At 37.3% G+C, this 20,740-nt stretch overlaps 1 protein-coding gene and 1 long non-coding RNA gene across 2 annotated transcripts; both read right to left on the bottom strand.

The window, feature by feature from the left end:
• Window positions 1–335: 335 nt before the first annotated feature.
• On the bottom strand, window positions 336–1,717 carry LOC131597369 (uncharacterized). The gene is made up of 3 exons (XM_058870073.1): window positions 1,149–1,717; window positions 954–1,043; window positions 336–813 (listed from the first exon to the last, which is right to left on the bottom strand). Exons 1-3 carry the CDS (start codon window positions 1,715–1,717, stop codon window positions 336–338), a joined length of 1,137 nt encoding a protein of 378 aa, XP_058726056.1.
• A 3,750-nt stretch (window positions 1,718–5,467) lies between these two features.
• Window positions 5,468–7,787, bottom strand: LOC131594902 (uncharacterized). The gene is made up of 3 exons (XR_009281597.1): window positions 6,867–7,787; window positions 6,346–6,413; window positions 5,468–5,891 (listed from the first exon to the last, which is right to left on the bottom strand). It is a non-coding gene; the product is annotated as an uncharacterized LOC131594902 (long non-coding RNA).
• Window positions 7,788–20,740: the final 12,953 nt, after the last annotated feature.

The following is a 20,740-nucleotide window of genomic DNA, read 5'->3' as shown; positions in this document are numbered from 1 at the left end:
AGATTGGAACCATTATCAGTAATGATTATGTTTGGTACGTCATAGCGACAGGTGAGATTGTTCTTGATAAATCTTACCACCACTTGTCGAGTAATAATGGCGTAAGAGGTAGCTTCGACTCATTTGATAAAGTAATCAATGGCAACCAGGATGAAACGATATCCATTTGAAGCCTTAGGTTCAATAATTCCAATCATATCAATTCCCCACATAGAGAAAGGCCATGGAGAGGAGATAACATTGTGAAGCGTCGGAGGCACATGGATCTTATCAGCATAGATTTGGAATTTATGGCACTTCTTCACATATTTTTAACAGTCAGATTCCATTGTCATTCAATAGTAACCCACTCTTAGTATCTTTCTTGTCATCGCATGTCCATTGGCATGAGTGCCAAAAGATCCTTCATGAATTTCTGGCATTAATTGGTTTGCTTCGTATCTATCCATGCATCTAAGCAATACCATGTCAAAATTCCTTTTGTAGAGCACATCTCCAGTTAAAAAGAAATTACTAGACAATCTTCTCAAAGTTCTTCTGTCTTTGCTAAATGCCCCAGGTGGGTACTCTTGTTTTTGTAAGAAGATTTTGATGTCATAAAACCACGGCTTGTCATTAGTGACAACTTCAGCAGCGAATACATGAGTCGGCCTATCCAGGCGCGTGATTGTAATTTGAGGAGCTTCATTTGGAGACTTAACTTGATACATGGAAGCTAGAGTTTCCAATACATCTGCCATTTGATTTTCCTCACGAGGTATGTGATGGAATTCAACTTTGTTGAAGAAGGTTAGCAGTCTTTGGGTATAATCTCTGTAAGGAAATAAACCAGGATGACGGGTTCCCATTCTCCTTTGATCTGATTAATAACTAGAGCAGAATCTCCATATACATCCATAATCTTGATTCTAAGATCAATGGCTTCTTCTAGTCCCATGATACAAGCTTCGTACTCTGCCATATTGTTGGTGAAGTCGAACGTTGGTCTTGCAGTGAATGGTACATGAGAACCTTGTGGCATAACAATGACTGCCCCAATTCCTCTACCATAAGCATTAACAACTCCATCAAATATAAAACCCCAACGGGACTCAGGATCAGGTCCTTCTCCATGTAATGGTTCTTCATAATCTTTTTATTTTAAATACATGATTTCTTCGTCAGAGAAATCATCTTGTAAAGATTGATCATCATCAATAGGTTGGGAGGCCAAATGATCGGCTAAAAAACTTCCTTTGATGGCTTTTTGGGCACGATATTGGATGCCGTACTCTGATAATAACATCTTCCAGCGGGTAATTCTTCTTGTCAACGCAGGATTTTCAAACAAGTATTTGATTGGATCCATTTTGGATATGAGATATGTCGTATGAGTCAACATGTACTGCCTTAGCCGTCGAGCATCCCATACAAGAGTGCAGCAAGTTTTCTCAAGCAGTGAATATCTTGTTTCATAGTCGGTATACTTTTTGCTCAAGTAATAAATGGCATACTCTTTTCGACCAGACTCGTCTTGCTGACCCATGACACATCCCATAGAATCTTCAAGTATGGTTAAATACATGATCAAAGGTCTCCTTTCCACTGGATGGCTTAAGATTGGAGGTTCCAGCAGGTATTCTTTGATATCCTCAAAAGCTTTCTGACATTCTTCTGTCCATTTACACTCTTGGTTTTTGCAGAGAAGCTTAAAGATTGGTCCACAAGTTGCAGTCATGTGAGAGATAAATCTGGAGATGTAATTCAATCGTCCAAGAAATCCTTTGACTTGTTTTTCTGTTTTTGGAGGAGGCATTTCTTGAATGGCTTTTACTTTGTCGGGGTCAACCTCAATACCTCTTTGGCTGACGATGAAACCCAGTAGCTTTCCAGAGCGGACACCAAATGTGCATTTACTTAGGTTTAAAAGCAGCTTGTATTTTCTCAAACGTTGGAACAACTTCAGTAGGTACCCCACATGTTCTTCCTCTGATGCAGACTTGGCAATCATGTCATCCAGATAAACTTCAATTTCTTTGTGAATCATATCATGGAAGAGAGTCGTCAGGGCTCTTTGATCAGTTTCTCCAGCATTCTTTAAACCAAATGGCATCACACAGTAACAAAACGTGCCCCAGGGTGTGATAAAAGCTGTTTTCTCCATATCTTCAGGTGCCATCATGATCTGATTGTAACCTGAGAATCCAACCATAAATGAGAAGACTTTAAACTTAGCAGTGCTATCCACCAGCATGTCAATGTGGGGTAGCGGGAAATCATCTTTTGGACTTGCTCTATTTAAATCTCTATAATCAACACACATTCTGACTTTTCCATCCTTCTTGGGAACGGGAAAGATGTTGGCCAATCATTTAGGATATTCTGATGTGACGAGGATCCCAAAGTTGATTTTCTTTTGTACCTCTTCTTTGATCTTGTCTGCCATATCTGAGCGAGTTCTTCTTAACTTATGCTTAACAGGCGGACATTATGGGTTTAACGGTAATTTATGCTCTACAATAGTGGTATCAAACCCATGCATATCTTGATAGCTCCAAGCAAAGACATCCACATATTCTCTCAACAAATTAAGCATTTTCTCCTAGACGTTTGTTTCTAACAATGCCCCAATTCGCACTTCTCTTTTCTCTTCTTCAGTACCTAAATTGATCACTTCCAATGGCTTTTTGTGCGGTTCAATGATCTTTTCCTCGTGCTCAAGCAGACGGGTGATCTCTTCAGGGATCTCTTCACTACTCTCTTCTTCAGCTTCGTACACAGGGTATTCAAAGTTGGGAGAGGGCCTAGGATCATTGTTTTCAGTGGGTTTATCAAGAGATAATCTGCACATGATTTATGTTTTGCTTTTTAGGAACAAATAAAAGAAAAGGTATATGTGCAAATTTGAAAAACAGTTTTGATTGATTTTTATGGGTTTTTTAGATGTTACCATTTTTAGAAAAGGATAAACAATAAACAAAAGGGAGGCAAAAATTTCTTTTTATTAATGATTTGAAACAAAGCCCTACATAAGCTCACTTTTTTCTTGGGCAGAACAAAAGGAATTATTTTAAACATCCTGACACATTACTCTTTCGCCTTGGGCAGAGGGAAAGGTTTTTTAAAAGATAGAAAAGTACTTAGACTCGTGAATAACAGAAGAGATGATGATGGAAGTCCAGTTGGAGTTGTCCTCTCTACGCGTCACGAAGCTTGAACATTCTGGAACATCTTCAATGATAGCAGCTATGTCTTATTTATCCGGGTTGATGTAGCCAGCACTTTGAAAGGTCTCATGCAGAGTCTTGTTGCAGCTTCCATACTCAGGTTCTTTTCCTTTTGATTTCTGAGATGTGAATCCTAGACCACATTTGTTCTTGTTGGTGGGAAGTTCAATAACTTGTCCCCAGCCTTCATAAGATCCTTGGGCAACCACTTATTAGGCATCTTTCCAGGATGAAATAGACGCACTCGCTTTCTTTCCGTATTCAGGTTTGACAATTTCCAAAGCTTGGAATTGAGCTTCAAACTATTCAATATTGGGGATAGAAGATAAATGACTCACGAACATAGTTTGATCTCCATAAACAGTAATCAACTTGTCTGTCACAACAAACTTCAGCATCTGGGGGAAAGTGGAGGTAACAGCTCCAGCACTATGGATCCAGGGTCTTCCCAACAAACTGCTGTAAGCGGGGTAGATATCCATTATTTGAAAAGTGATTTCAAAATCATGAGGTCTGATGCGGATAGGAAGATCAATCTCTCCAATCACAGTTCTCTTTGAACCATCAAAAGCTTTCCCAACGATTCCATTCAACCTTATAGTTACTCCTTGATAGGACAGTCTTTCTAAGGTGCTTCTTGGCATGACATTCAAGGATGAACCAATATCAACTAGTACATTCGTCAGGGTATCTTCTCCACATTTCATGTAGATGTGTAGGGCATGAATGTGCTCCAGTCCTTCTGGGGGAAGTTCTTCTTTGATAAAGCTTAATACATTGTTGACAGTGATGTTGGAAACAACATTATCAAACTGCTCAAGGGTTGCATCTTGTTCAATGTAGGCTTGCTTCAGAACTTTCATTAGTGCATTCCGGTGAGCTTTTGAGTGTACCAATAAGGCCAACAGGGATATCTTTGATTGTGTCTGAAGGAGTTGGTCAACCACCTTGTAGTCATTTTTCCCTTTAATACTTGTCCGTATTTTAATTCAAACAGTCGTCTGTGTCATTGGTACTCGTCAGTATCTTCTTTCGATACTCGTCTGTATTGATCCAAACGCTCGTCTGTGTTATCCTTTTGGGACTCGTCTGTGCCTTCTTTCGATACTCGTCTGTATTACGCTCGCATGTGTTTTTCTTTTTGATGCTCGTCTGTATCCTCCTTCGACACTCGTCTGTGATATCTTATCTCTCCGCCAAACATGTATCTTTCAATTACTGTTTCATTCGACAATCATTTCCGTTGAGAACCTTGTATCGGCACCGTTAACACGTTACAAGCTACACCCATTCAAATCCAATTACTCACTGTAAATCATTCCACCAGAAAAACAAAAATTTTCTCTTTCCCAAGCAGATATCAAAACAAAAAAATAAAGACAACAATCACACCATCATTTGAGGACAAATTTCGGGTCTTGGGTATTTAATCTTTTCTACATTGAATGTTCGAAAGGCTAAAGCCAATCTCACTTTCAAGTTTAAGAAGATTAAACAGGGGCAGCTGTCATACCCCAAATTTGTCCTACCCATTACCTGGCTTAGACTTTTGCATTCATCTGCATCTCTCCATTAGGTCATCTAACACTTTGCATTCATTCATCAAATAAACATCTAAAGCATGGGATCTAGGGTTTCACAATATCCAGGGTCTCTACACTATGCAGACTTATTCAACAGAGGTGTTCATTATTCATGGATTAAAGTACTCTCTATATGCTTGGGATTATCAGATAAGTCTTGAGGCGTGGGCCTTATGATCATCAGAGACTTTTGCTCAGCATTTGGATTATATTCATTAAAGTGGTCAGGTTATCACTTATGGTATGAGTCATTCGCTCTGAGATTTAATTTAAGGACTTGGATTGAAGTATAGAGATTTCAAGTGGATTTAGTCAAGGGCAGATTGTGGTTAGAGGATTTGTGTTTATATTTGAGGAGCAAAAGAAGTTCCAAGTTTCATCTTAATGCAAGCCTTTTGGAAGCAATTTGCTAAGAACTTTGACCTTGGGTCAAAGTCAACTATGGCATATTGACCTTTTTGTCTCAAGTCCATTTTGAACAATTCAGTTCCATCATATCATACTTGTTGGTATCTATTTAAGGTTTTGGAGATCAAAAGAGAATTCTTGAATTTTGAACAAAGAGGAGGGAAATGCATTCTTGAATTTAAAGAGATAGCAAAATGGAGGGAAGAACATATTCAAAGGCTATCTAAAGAAGGAAGAAAATTTCATTACTTCATCACATCATATCAAATATTGTTACAAAAAGAAGAACCATTTCATTGCCAAACCGTTTCATTACAATTTCATGAACCATGTCTATTATTCATTACATCCCAACAATCCATTCAAGAATACATTCTAATATCCTCTACAAAAAATAAAAACAAAGTTACAAGAGTTTTATTCAATTAAACTCCAAGATACACAAAAGTACATCAAAAACTAGGTCCATACCATTTCAATCCGAAATCCCATTACAAATCCAAATGTCTCAAATACCAAAATACAAAAAGGATTCACAAAACTACATAAAAATTTCAGGACTTTGACCATGATTCCTGAATCTACCAAGACTTGAAGTCACTAAGTCACTCTTCCGTTTTTGCATTGACCAAAACCTTGTCTTCATGATTCTTTGAACACCCTTCCACCATCCAGCCAAGTTCAAGCTTAAATCCTGCATCCGTAATTATCAACCTTAAAAATCAGCATCATAAGCTTACTTTGCACATTCAAATTACCTACACATTAACCATTTCATCACTCATAATCCATACCTTTTGTACAAACAGTAAACCAAACACCATTTTAACTAAAAAACCATCATACTAACCTAATCCAGTTCAGGCCAAAATCAGTTCCATACACACACAATTCACTTAACCAGCCTACATTCAAACAATCAATACATTCAAAGCAAAACCAATTTACAAATCCTAACTACTTTGCAACTGACCCTTAACAACATTTAACAGAAAAAACCAGTCCCTACGCCAAGCCACATCAAAGCAAACAAAGACCCCTGCAATACATTCACCCTAACCGTATATTCAAATAAACTTCAAATCTAACAGTTAATCCCATCCTAACATTCTAATACCACAGATTCACATACCATAGTAACCACATACCATGACAATCCCACACATTCATGAGCATGTGCATACTTTCATACAATGTAACCCTGCTGCCACAAAACCTGCATACGAAAAAATCATCACCATTCAATTCAAAAGAGAACTAAAGAACCAGAGCAAATTCAAACCAAATAACCTGCATATCACACAAAAATGCCACATTCAAATTCCAGCCATACTATCACATAAACTCCCACTTCCCAATCCCCAAATTTTCTATCAATTACTAACTAACAGCATTGTTTTCATAACCTCTTAACTAACTGTCAACTCAATTTCAATCAACCCCTAACTGTCTATAACTAAACCTAGCATTCCAGTTAACTAATTCTTAACAGCTACTTAACAAACTCCAATAGAATTCAGTCCTAACAAACTAACTGCTAACAGTTTGTAACAACCTAACCACCTCTCAACTAACTTCAAAACAGCTATAACAGAGTCTAACTAACTCCTAACTAACAGATAACAGAAAAGAGGAGAAGAGTTCAAGAGAAAAATCAGAGAAAACCAACCTGAGAATTGGTTCTATAAATCAGAACTTGGCTTCACTTCCTCAGGTCTGGACTTTGTTTTCCTTCACTTCTTCACGCACCATTCAACCTTTCATCATCTTCATCAATCACACACTCATTCACCACCACCATAACCACCTCCTTCATCCTTCCCTCCCTGAATCCTCTCTTCTCCCTCAATTCTCTCCATATCCATCTCCCTCACTCTGCAATTCCCTCACCCTCTCACTAGAGCTCACCTTCCATTGTTGTTAGAGTTTCAACCTCTGAAATTCTAATCAACAGAGCTAAACCTCAGAATTCACATTCTTCTACATCTCTCAGACTCATATTCTCAAATCTTCACTCACAAAAAAAATCTGAAAGTTCAATCTTCAAGAAACCTTCAAACACCGCCATAGATCCTTCATCCTCAAACCACAATTACATTCAACATACACAATAAAAACGTAGCAGAAGTCAAAAGAAAGAGCAGAGGAAAATCATCAGAAATGGATGAAAATCGATAACAGAAAAGAGAGAATTAGAAAAGAACCTTGGAGCATAACCAAAAACGGCAAAACTCCAACCTTCAATCCTCACTTAAGGTCACAGCAACACGCATCGAGAGAGAAAAGAACTTGAGATGGGAAGCAGAGAAATGTGGTAACTTAGATTCAGTTCCTCGATCACGGTGTCGAAGGAGCTCCGATCGGAGGTGATAACTCGTGATTCCGGCCGCCACCCTTATGTTCGCCTGAGAAAGAAAAGAGGTTGAGATTGATAACGATGGAGAGAGGAGCATACGCGCCGCCGCCGTCTTCGATCGTAAGAGAGACAAAGAGGAAGCACCGCCGTTCGCAGAGAGGAGAAAGGAGAGAAGTCTGAGGAAACGAGTTTCTCATTCTCGTGTAAGTCCAATAGCCACATAACTTTACCCTAATTCCTATTTCAATTATTATTTATTCAATTATTATTTATTCAATTTTAATGTATTAGCATTTCATCATCACATTAAATTGGCATAAGATTAGTGTGATTAAGTTGATTAGTGATGTGATTAATTGGTCATTGATTAGAAATTATGATGATAAATCTGAATAATCAAAAGTGGAATAAAATCTTAATAATTGAGTTGGTTTGAGTGTTGCTGGGCTTTGTCTACGAAATTGCGATCTACACCCCCTAAGCCCGATCATACCTCCTTTTTGTGTGCTAGTAGAAAACTGAACAACAAAATAGGGCCGCCTTGGGCCTCGTTCTGATGGGCCTGCGCCCAATTTCAATTTCACCCCCTGTCTCACACTTAGTTGATTAGTCTTAGGCCTTTTTTTACTTAGTTATTTTACTATGTTTTTAGATAATAAAAAAAAAACATTTAAAATCACAACTTTTGTTCAAGTTTTAGGTGATAAAAAATGACATAAAAAAGGTCCATAAAAAATACTAGTTTAGGCTTAGTAGCATTTAGGTTTTTTGTCTCCTTTTTGCTTGATTTAGAATTCATTTCTCTTTCATAAAAATGCCATAAAAATAGTAGTATTTTAGGTTAATTTTGCACTAACGCTTGAATCATTTCCTTTATGATTTTGTACCATTTTCATGTTATTTTTTTGTATAATTTTTGTGTGACTTTGTTGCTTCACTTTGGCCATATTTTTGGCCTATTTTGATACCATTTGCGTGCTCCTTTTAGAGTATTTTCCTTACCACGTTAACATTAGGATTTCCCCTCGTACAATAACAACATTAGATTAGAAAATAGGTCTAGTTCCCTTTCTCATCTTCTTTTTTCTTTTCAACTTTTAAAATACTTGATAAATACCGACAAGGATCATACCGCTATTATTTTTCATAGTAGGAAAGAAATGATTGGGGCATAGGCCCCGATGTATGTTCTTTTCTACTTAGCGGAAAAGAAATGATTGAGGTGTGAGGCCTCAGTGTATTTCTTAACCGCTATTTAGAGAAACGATTGTGGCGTAGGCCTCGATGTGCATTCTCTAAATATTCAAAAAAGGCGTATTTTTTAACCTCTATTTAGAGAAACGATTGTGGCGTAGGCCTCGATGTGCGTTCTCTAAATGTTTTTTTAAAAAAACTCTTTTTGGTATGATCTGAGTCACAAATAAATTCCCTTAAAAAAAACACCAATCAAAAACACTTAAAACAACTAATCAATGGTCAGACTTAAAAAAAGTAAGGAAGTGATGCGAAGCCTTGTAGTGGGTTTTGTCATCATGGAATTACCCTAAAAGACACAAACCAATCATTTTTTTTTCTTTTGCCTCGTGGGCACCTAAGGGCACTGTTATTTCCGCTCGATCGCATCGTAGGTCGTCCCTTATGCAAGAGCGCGAACGTTAACTCCGCCCAACTAAAAAACACAAAAACAAATAGAAAATCTTGAGCCGAACTACGGCGCTCTGATTCCTGAAAAGGATACGTAGGCATCAAGTCGCGGGGCTTGAACGAGCACATTTGTAAATATTTCCTTCTTTTCCCCGTATTTCTTTTGCATTCATTCGCATGTAGACATAGACATAGTATACACCCTTTAGATAGAAACAAACATAGGTGGATACCATCGAGTACGATGGGCGTGAGGGGTGCTAATACCTTCTCCTCGCGTAACCGACTCCCGTACCTAGATTCTCTGGTCGCAAGACCTTGTTCCTTCCTTTGTTAGGTTTTCTGGTATTCCTTTCCCTTATGGGATAAATATATTAGTGGTGACTCTGTTCATTTTTCGCGAGCGTGCGACAGCTGGCGACTCTGCTGGGGATGTGATAGACCTGTGTTGATCCATTCTTAGCGAGTCGATCCTAGCCTTCGTTTGTTTTCTTTTCTTTGGGTGTTTTTCTTTGTTTGTTTATATGTGTTGCATTCATTTATTTTATGTTTACATATCATGTTTATTTTCCTGCTTGCATATCATGTCTACTTTCCGCATTCTGGACTATATTATGGGTCCCCGTCGGGGCCACATATTTTCTCTGTTTTCAGGCTGGGTGGGATGTTTCTATGAGGTAAAAGGCCCAATACCCAGGCCAGAGTTGACACATAGGACACCTAGGATAGAGTGGATAGTCATGACGCCGATGAGATGTTAGGTCTTGTATAGTGCGATCATGAGACCCTCGCCCAGTCGAGGTCCAAATGGGGTATCATTGTTGGCATGTAGATGCAACAATGGTGGTACCTCAGGAGGACTGATAACGCTGGTTGCCATTTTGACTTACCCTGGCCTAGATTCACCCGTGAGTGGGGAGGGATATACATGACAGTTACTGTTGGTGACTCAGGTTCTGTTGGTGACTATTCAGTTCTATTGGTGACTATTGTTCCTATGGTTATGAGATACCTATGTCGGACCTTTGATCTCGTGACATCCGACCTATATCTATTATTCAGAGGATTGTACAGTGGTTACTAAGATTATATGGATCTTGATCCCCTACTTTTGCATTGCATAACATCATTGCTTTATCTACTTCATTTTTGGGGTATCCTAAAGTCTGTTTCCAAAAAGGGAAAAAAAAGAAAGGACAAAAAAAAGAAGAAAAGAAAAGATATTCTATACAAAATAAAGCCTTGATTTCAAAAAAGAGATAAAAAAAGAAAATGGAAGTGTATGAAAAGACTTTAGGATCTCTCATAAATGAAACATGCATTCATACTATCATGCATTTCATGGTTCTATCAGAGACTTATGGGACCCTTTCTACTCAGATTTCAAGATCAACAACAAATTTGACTTCTCACTGTCATGTGCGTGAAAGTTAACAATAGAACAACTTCGTGGGGTTTTGACTGAGATAAGAACAGAAATGGATACTAACATGAATCATTGTATGGAGGTTATTCAAGCCTTTTCTCTTTGACAAGAAGAATTGAGATAAGTTCCCCAAAGGCCAAATGCAAATGCTAATCTCACCTATGAGAAGGTCGTATAAATCAGAATGTTTGAAATAATGTTGAGATTCCTATCATTGTTAATGAGGAGACACATCATGAGAACAATTTGGAAATTGAAGTCTGCAAGTTTCCAATTATTGAAATTGACAAAAGGTTCCACCTCCTGGAGAAAAGATTGAAAGCCATAAAAAAGGTCGTGACTCCGCTGATTCAGATGTTGTTGGTTTGTGCCTAATGCCTGATATCAAGAAATGCAAGGATCATCCACTCTCACTCCTAATGATGGATATTGAAGATAAATTGGTAACCATCTCTTTTACATGTGTGGAAGTTGCTTGGGGCTCCCGATTGAGGGATAAGCAAGACATATTCGTATCTTGAGCTTTGCATCATTTGCATTGCTCAAATCCCTTAAAGCATTACAAATTCTTGTGCAACTTTGCTAGAATCTTCTTCCGTGTGGTAATCAAGAGTGTTCTACATAACGCTTCTCATTCTCAAGTTGATTCCCCATTTGTCGGAATTTCAATTGGTTAAGATTCGTGTATTGGGTCTTATTCACCACAAAAGATCTCTTCAAATTGATAACCGTACAAGGTTCTTCTATTTAAGATGGAGATTACTACTCTAGCAACTATACTTGGGGCTCCCGATTGGGGGATAAGCAAGACGTACTCTTATCTTGAGTATTGCATCACTCGTATTGCTCGAATCCCTAAAGTAAGGCAAAATTTACAACTCTTGGGTATCTTCGTTGGAATTCTCTTTTGAAGTAATCTGAAGTGTTTGGAAGAAACACCTGACAATGCTAAGTGTCTACCATGCTGGAGTACAAAACCATTCGACCGAGGATTTTGTGTCGTTCACTCCAAGAGGTTCGTGCATAAATTGAAGCCCCTATGAGGTCTCAAAATTGCAGAAAGTATTCGAGAGCAATAAGTCCAGACGGAGTCAAGTCTCCTCAACAATGGCAGCCATTCAGTTCTTCATTGCATTCTCATTCGTAACATTTCATTGTTTGTTTAAGCATTTATAGCATGTAAAAACTTGTTAATTTCTGAATGAAAATCATAATACACTGTTTATGTTTGTCTTGAAGTAATCCATTCGTTTTCACTCATAAAATGTTTTTGGCATTACGATACCAACTTTACTAATTGCTTGCTTAGGCAAAAAGTTGAGGGAGGATGATGAAAAATAAAAATGCAAAATCTCTAACCATGTGTTTTTGAATAAAACCCTACTGAGGATGTACAGACATTATTTCAAATCCCCAAACACCGGAGATATAAGGGAGATAGACCCTCGTCAACCCCTTTGAGCCTTGAAGTAGGAGTTTCTTTTCTAATCATAAAAACCCTTATTTTAACCCTGGGGCAGGGTAGTGTTCATTTAACTTAATCGAGTGTTCAAAACTCACTAAAAGGATATGCATCTAAGGGTACAATAATGGTTATCCTTCAAAAGGTTGAAGAATGTCAAAACCGCAATGGTTATCTTTATTCCGTCAAAAGATCCCCAAAAAAGGATCAAAACCACAAAGGTTATTCCTCATCAATCAAGGACTCAGGCAGTCACAATCACTTTCAACAAATCAGAGATTCAAGATCACACAACCTTGTTAAAAAAAAAAGGAGAAAAAGAAGAGCCCGCTAAGTCAACAACTTGAAGACAAGTGACTTAGGCAAAAGTTAGGGCATCCCGCTGGACTCCAAAATAAAATTCAAAAGAATTTGTCCAGGCAAAATTTAGGGAAATAAAAAAGGAAAAAGCAAAGCAGAAGCGAAAAACAAGGATTACAAAATAAACGTCCTCATCAAAAGAACACAGTCGTGTGATCAGACACCAAAGACGAAAGGTGAGTGACTGCCATGTCCGAAAAACCTCATTGATTCTTCAACCATTTCAAAATTCCTTGTGAGGGATGAACGCTCGTATCAAGCTAAGTTGAACTTAGGACTGAAGAACATCACGAAGGGGGTGGGTACAAATAATTTTGAGCCTAAAAATCCTTTGTTTTCTAAAAATCGTGTACCCGGCCAAATTACAACCCTTAAAAGTCCTAATTGAAGTAGGGTTTATTTCGAAAGCGCACTCCGATGAGATAGCGTTTAACTGACTCCCAATGAAGTGAGACTCATATCCATGTTGGTATCGTATGCTTGCTTTATCTTCCATATGCAAAAATCGAGGTTGTGAAAACTAGTGATCCATTCACGAGAGGTCGCAACCTCATTTCAATAAAAGTTTCTTTAAACTTCAAGACTAACATAGGTTTTGCATTAGAATCATCATTCTTATAATTAACATTCTTTTGCATACAAAATATTTGCTTAACACAACGAAGTTACCGTGATGAGAATCAGTGAGTAACTTGATCATGTCAAAGTACAAGAGACTTGAGAACTCCGAGGAGTAAAAGCTAATCATTTCAAATATTGACCGTCGAGGGGGCAGATTCTCTAAAAACTCCGTTGGGCATGAACAGTTAATGCTTTCCTTGATTACCTTAAGGGGAAGAGTTAGAAGACTTCGTTGAGCGTGGTAAAGTTGTTTCCATGTTTGTTTGACTTCAAAACAAAGAAAGCTTGAGGATTCTAGTAAGACGTACCTAATCAGGGGCAATTGAATCGAGGTTTGACCTCTCAAATTCAGCATATCAGGGGCAATCATGTCGATAAATCTCTTCAAGCTTCGATCAATCTGGGGCAATCAAGTCGAGGAATCTTTCTTGAGTTCAACCAATCTGGAGCAGTTACGTCGAGATTCGATGAATCTCTCCAAGGATCCTTAAGGGCAAATTCCTTCGTAGGTCGCGAAGCTTGGAGCACAATCTTCTGAGCTATATTGACTCTCCCCGACCATAGGAGTTTATTTCTCCTAGAAATTTGGTCTCTCCCCAAGCATAGGAGTTTATTTCTCCTAGGAGTTGTTCTACTTCCCTAACCAAGGCTCCTCACTTGGATTTCTCATCCCCGACATGGTGAATCGAGGGAATCTCCTCAAGCTGAAAATCCCCCAAGCAGTGGCATATGGAGAAAAGTCAGAAGTTATTCCACAAGTCAACAACCGGAAGGGTAAAACCTGCAAGTCAAAGTCCAATATCTATTGGCATCTCTACATAATTCTTAAAACTAAGGGGACTCTCCCTAGTGTTTACCTCTCTAATGCCTTTATTTGGCACTCTGCATATAGTATTCACTGCATATAACATTGCATCCTCAAAAGCGTAGCATATCCGTCAAAGCGGATCATTACGCGATAGAAAAATTCAAACATGCATACAAAGCATAAGCCAGATAATACTAATCAGCACTCAAATAAGACAACGATACTTCCCCACATAAAAAGTTGTCCTTACAAACTCCGATTGATATCTGCTACTACATTACAAATCTCCTTATACCACGGTGCCGATACCTGGTATCCTCAATCTCCAGAAGAAGTCTCGTTTTTCTCTCCAGTGTGGATCAGACACAATGTCTTTCTTCGTCAGAATCGTTGTCTCCGAGGTTATTTCCCGTATGCTGCGTGCAGATTAGAGTGTGAATGAGGGTGGGCATTCAACCCATCTCATTTTTCAATCGTTTGAATAACCATACTTGGTGTGTGGCAATTCGAACGATTGCCACTCTTGAAGAGTTACACCCTGCCTTTTGGCCTGAGGGATTAATGTAGTTCTTATGCTTCACAAGCATCGATATCCCGTGATTCTTCAGTATGTACTACTCTTTTGGGTCGAGTCTAGTCGTCACTAGTCTCCGTGGTCCCTTTCCCTCGTACGGGCAAACTTTTAGGTCCAACCCCCGTGTTGTGAATCCTTCGCCTTCCGTCCTGGAAAATCATTTCAAGACTAAATCCCAATACCCAGTAAGTCCATATACCAAGCTTCTCAAACACTCGTATGTGTCATTCCTCCGATACTCGTCTGTATCTTCTTTCGATACTCGTATGTACTTGTTCAAGCACTCGTCTGTGTTATTCCTTGATGCTCGTCTGTATCTTCTTTCGATACTCGTCTTTATTGATTCAACACTCGTCTGTGTTATTCTCTCAACACTCGTCTGTGGTTTTCTTGATGCTCGTCTGTATCTTCTTTCGATACTCGTCTGTATTGATTCAACACTCGTCTGTGTTATTCTTTCAACACTCGTCTGTGTTATTCCTTGATGCTCGTCTGTATCTTCTTTCGATACTCGTCTGTATTGATTCAACACTCGTCTGTGTTATTCTTTCAACACTCGTCTGTGGTATTCCTTGATGCTCATCTGTATCTTCTTTCGATACTCGTCTGTATTGATTCAACACTCGTCTGTGTTATTCTTTCAACACTCGTCTGTGGTATTCCTTGATGCTCGTCTGTATCTTTTTCCATACTCGTCTGTATTTATTCAACACTCGTCTGTGTTATTCTTTCAACACTCGTCTGTGTTATTCCTTGATGCTCGTTTGTATCTCCTTTCGGTGCTCGTCTGTGTTGATTCAACATTCGTCTGTGTTATCCTTAGTGTTATACCCCAAAATTTGCCCGCATCTTTTTTCAAGAAAACTCCAATCTGAAAATTAAGAGTCTCATATAATCATGGATTTTTATTTCAACAAATATCCTGACATATGAAATACTTAGTTTTTAGAATTTTTCTTATACAGTAATTTGGCTTGCAGTTGAATTTATTCTTACGCAAACGCCAAATACTGTTTATTACTTCACACATGCTATTTATTTATTTACAGATAAATAGTCCTGACACAATTGGTACAGAGTTAAATCTTTTTGCAGGCGCAGAATCAGGAAACTCAGACTGTACTGGTAACAGTCAGTCGACAGTCAAACTGCTGGCAGTACAATTCTCAGTGTTTTGTACCATCAATCAAATCAATCTTTTACAATTCAAAATTCCAAGATTTTTGTTCTAGAAGTCTTCTGAATATCACGCGATTAGCAGAGACTCAACACTGCACAAAAATCAGGTACGCTTAACTATCTCCTACACAAACAGTCCCTGACTAGGGTTTTCTTGTTTTTACAGGAGAAACAAGTTTTTGAGACCTCAAATGGATTTCATGCACATCCATATATCTCAAAGTACCATCATACAAATTTTTAAACTTCAATTCACTCAGACGCACCGTCAGCAGCTCAAACAGTCAACAGACGACCCGTTTGACTAAAAAGTCAACAGACAGTCAAAAATGAATTTTTTTGTCAACATCCATATTTTGTCAAAGGATTCATCATGTGATCATTGGATGATCATAATTCATCAAGGAAAGATCAAAAATCAACAAAACCCTAAGATTCAAAATTAGGGTTTTTGCCTGAAAAGTCAACTCAACTTTGACTGGTCATAACTCTCTCATCCTTCATCCAAAAAATTCAAACCAAAGCTCATTTTGAAGGAAATTCAATTATCTTTCAAATGCAATTGATCCCATGGTCATTGCATTCACCATTTGAAAAATATGACCAAAGACATTACAGGTCATTTTCAAAGTCAACAAAAAGACACTTTTTCAAAAGGACACACAAGGAGCATCAAAAATCATTTTGACATGAGACCAAAGACATTGGTTAGAGGACTCTTTGAGGTTTCCAAAAAGTGCAAGAACTCCTTCATATGACAAAAATTGAGGGATTTACACCTTGTTGAAGTTGGCTAAATTTTGGAAAATGCATAAAACCAACATTGCTCAAAAATGCATTTTTTTTCCAAATGGGGCCAAGTTTTCATGGTTCAAATATGTTTGCCATGTTATTATGGGCCTCCCACGACCAAGACAAGGCCCACACCATTTTTATCCATTTTTGGCTTAATTTTATCTTATTTTAAGATTAAATAAAAAGGAAAATGGATGGATAATGGATAGCTTACAATCTAAGCATGACTCATCAAGGAATCTTCAATTTTCTGCAGCCAAATGAAGTACAAGGAAAGGGAAGTAAAGAAGAGCAAGACTTGGTCAAGTTTTCAAAGATTTTTAATATTTAAAAATCAAAGTTTCAACAAAGCTCATCAATGCTTTTAGCTTAGTTTTTAAGCACCATGTAGCTTATAAATTAGGTAGCATACTTCATCAATGTAAGGGAGACACGAAATAGAGCAAAGATATAGCAAAAACTCACTTCATATTTCAAAAATAATCAAAGAAACTTCAAAATTCGTATTTAAATTTGCAGCTAGTTTCAAAGCAAACTAAGTCCATAAATCACTTCCTGGAACTTATTTGAGCAAGTTCAGATCCATAACCAAGTTCATAGGGGCCTGAAACTCGAGTTCTTTCACTCTCCGATTTGGTAACTTTCATTGATTTCAAACCCTCATTTTGTGTCTTGTTATCATGTCTCATGGTTATGGTTGAGTTTATACTGATCATTAGATCAGGTTTGAACCCTAGCATGAGAGTTCTAACGTCCAGAATGTAAGGTGCCATTGTCAACCGTGAGTTTATGTTTCTCTTCGAATCTCTTAACACAAGCACTTTCAGTCCAAACTAACCTCACCATTGGATTCCCAGACCTCGATTTAGGGGGGTAGGGTCTTCATTTGGTGTTTAAACTAACTATTTTGCAGGTTTTGAAAACTACCTCGCCGGAGAAGACAACCGGAAAACACTATTCCGGCGGTCAGCAAGGCTAGGGCATGGTTGACTGCACGCGTGGCTTCCTCCCTCGCTCCTATTGGCTGGTCAATAAGTCTATGGCACGCGTGGCAAAACGTTATAACATGATTGGTTCTAGTTTAAAACGTGGACCCCACATAACTTAAATTCAGAAAAAATAAAAGAAACAAGTGGACTGGGCTTATACGAAATGCTTTCTACACCCCTGGTTTCTGGCCCAAATGCATCTCTTGAACTAAACTCAGTTCTTTTTCAGATTCACTTAATACACCCCACGCATATTTTAATTAATAATCTCTATACTTTGCATTTTAATTAAAATCAACAAATCACAAAACACCAAAAATATTTTATTTTTTAGTTTTAACCTGATAAAATATTTATTTATTTTTAGACATAAAAATATTAATATTTTTATTTAAATTAGGGCTATTTTGCATAATTAATTAGTTTATATTGATATATTTGCTTTTTAATTATTTCAACCAATCAAAAAAAATCATAAAAAAATTTGTTCTTCATATTAAATATTGTTTATATATTATAAACTAATTTTGTACATATTTTGAATAATTTTCTCTTTAAGTTTTAATTATTTGTATAATTATGTATTAATTAGCTTAATCAATTTCAAAAATTCCAAAAAAATTAGTTTTGTTTTAAAATTAATTGACAAATATTTTGTACATACTTTAAACTTAATTTCTAGGTTTAAATCTATTTTCATCTTTTTTCTTCATTTTAATTTAATTAATCATGCATTAATTATAATTAAAATCAATCATAAAAAATCCAAAAATATGTCTTTTATTTTTCTTGCACTTTAAATTCCTAGATAAATGTATAGGATGTCAAAATCATGTAAATAGGCTTAGTTTATATTTCCTGCACAATCGATGTAATAGCGTAGATTTACTTTCCGCACTTTACATTTCCGCATTTTAATTTCCAGCAAATATAAACTGCGTGTATGTCAAAGATAAAATTGAACCGTTAGATCACTAACTTCAAAGATAAAATATCTGAATCCAATCACAATCACACTTGCACCTCTTAAGGTAATCCCTTCTCATTCTTTTCAAAATCAAAGTCAAAATTCTACTGTTTCAAGTATAAAATCGAACCTTTTGTTTGTATCCGGTGAAAGGATAGATTTTTAAAGGAAATAGGATAAAGACCTTACAACTCAGGGTAGACCTCCTAGTTTGCTTGCTCAAATCAAAAAAAATTCTCATACACTGTTGTTTTTCAAAACAAAACTTTCCAAAAAGACAATATTTTGTATACATCCAAACACGGATCATTACAAAGTTAACGTTCTTTTCAAAACATCTTTCGAAAGATAAACAAACATTTTGTATACATCCGCACAAGGATCATTACAAAATCAATTTACAAAGGTATTTGAAACCACATATGAGCATTCTAAAGCAATTGAAAAGTGATCGAAAAACAAGTGAGCTAAGCAAACTTAAGAGCCCATGGATAACCAGGGATACAAAGGGTGCTAACACCTTCCCTTTGTATAACCTACCCCCTTACCCAGAATTTCTTAAAGGTCTTTTTTCTGTTTCTTTTATAAACCTTTCCTTAATTGGATAAAATAAAAGGTCGGTGGCGACTCTGTGAATTTTCAAAAATGCGAAAGCATAAGCGATAAAAAAGAGTCAGTTCACGTATCTCTCCCGCTCAGAGGTATGGCCCGAAAAACGGAGGTCCACACTTAGGTACTCGTCTGTATCTCCTTTCGATACTCGTTTGTATTTATTCAAACACTCGTCTGTGTCCTTCTTTTAATACTCGTCAGTATCTTCTTTCGATACTCGTCTATATTGTTCCAAACGCTCGTCTGTGTCACCCTTTTGATACTCGTCTGTATTTTGTTCAAACACTCATCTGTGATATTCTTTCGATACTCGTCTGTGTATTTTCCCTTTAATACTTGTCCGTATTTTGATTCAAACACTCGTCTGTGTCATTGGTACTCGTCAGTATCTTCTTTCGATACTCGTCTGTATTGATCCAAACGCTCGTCTGTGTTATCCTTTTGGGACTCGTCTGTGCCTTCTTTCGATACTCGTCTGTATTACGCTCGCATGTGTTTTTCTTTTTGATGCTCGTATGTATCCTCCTTCGACACTCGTCTGTGATATCTTATCTCTCCGCCAAACCTGTATCTTTCAATTACTGTTTCATTCGACAACCATTTCCGTTGAGAACCATGTATCGGCACCGTTAACACGTTACAAGCTACACCCATTCAAATCCAATTACTCACTGTAAATCATTCCACCAGAAAAACAAAAATTTTCTCTTTCCCAAGCAGATATCAAAACAAAAAAATAAAGACAACAATCACACCATCATTTGAGGACAAATTCCGGGTCTTGGGTATTTAATCTTTTCTACATTGAATGTTCGAAAGGCTAAAGCCAATCTCATTTTCAAGTTTAAGAAGATTAAACAAGGGCAGCTATCATACCCCAAATTTGTCCTATCCTTTACCTGGCTTAGACTTTTGCATTCATCTGCATCTCTCCATTAGGTCATCTAACACTTTGCATTCATTCATCAAATAAACATCTAAAGCATGGGATCTAGGGTTTCACAATATCCAGGGTCTCTACACTATGCAGACTTATTCAACAGAGGTGTTCATTATTCATGGATTAAAGTACTCTCTATATGCTTGGGATTATCAGATAAGTCTTGAGGCGTGGGCCTTATGATCATCAGAGACTTTTGCTCAGCATTTGGATTATATTCATTAAAGTGGTCAGGTTATCACTTATGGTATGAGTCATTCGCTCTGAGATTTAATTTAAGGACTTGGATTGAAGTATAGAGATTTCAAGTGGATTTAGTCAAGGGCAGATTGTGGTTAGAGGATTTGTGTTTATATTTGAGGAGCAAAAGAAGTTCCAAGTTTCATCTTAATGCAAGCCTTTTGGAAGCAATTTGCTAAGAACTTTGACCTTGGGTCAAAGTCAACTATGGCATATTGACCTTTTTGTCTCAAGTCCATTTTGAACAATTCAGTTCCATCATATCATACTTGTTGGTATCTATTTAAGGTTTTGGAGATCAAAAGAGAATTCTTGAATTTTGAACAAAGAGGAGGGAAATGCATTCTTGAATTTAAAGAGATAGCAAAATGGAGGGAAGAACATATTCAAAGGCTATCTAAAGAAGGAAGAAAATTTCATTACTTCATCACATCATATCAAATATTGTTACAAAAAGAAGAACCATTTCATTGCCAAACCGTTTCATTACAATTTCATGAACCATGTCTATTATTCATTACATCCCAACAATCCATTCAAGAATACATTCTAATATCCTCTACAAAAAAA

Source organism: Vicia villosa, linkage group LG4 (genome assembly GCF_029867415.1).
Source record: "Vicia villosa cultivar HV-30 ecotype Madison, WI linkage group LG4, Vvil1.0, whole genome shotgun sequence".
In the NCBI taxonomy this organism is placed as follows: domain Eukaryota; kingdom Viridiplantae; phylum Streptophyta; class Magnoliopsida; order Fabales; family Fabaceae; genus Vicia; species Vicia villosa.
Note: the sequence above shows the minus strand (reverse complement) of the source record. Positions and strands in the feature narration are given on the sequence as shown.

Bases quoted from the DNA above. Each gene is read 5' to 3' on its own strand.
- LOC131597369 (XM_058870073.1), bottom strand. From the start codon at position 1,717: ATGACTGCAACTTGTGGACCAATCTTTAAGCTTCTCTGCAAAAACCAA. The intron at 1,044-1,148 runs GTATTTAAAATA...TGCTTATGGTAG, and splicing joins TTCTCTGACGAAGAAATCAT to AGGAATTGGGGCAGTCATTG. The intron at 814-953 runs GTACGAAGCTTG...ATTTCCTTACAG, and splicing joins TTCACCAACAATATGGCAGA to AGATTATACCCAAAGACTGC.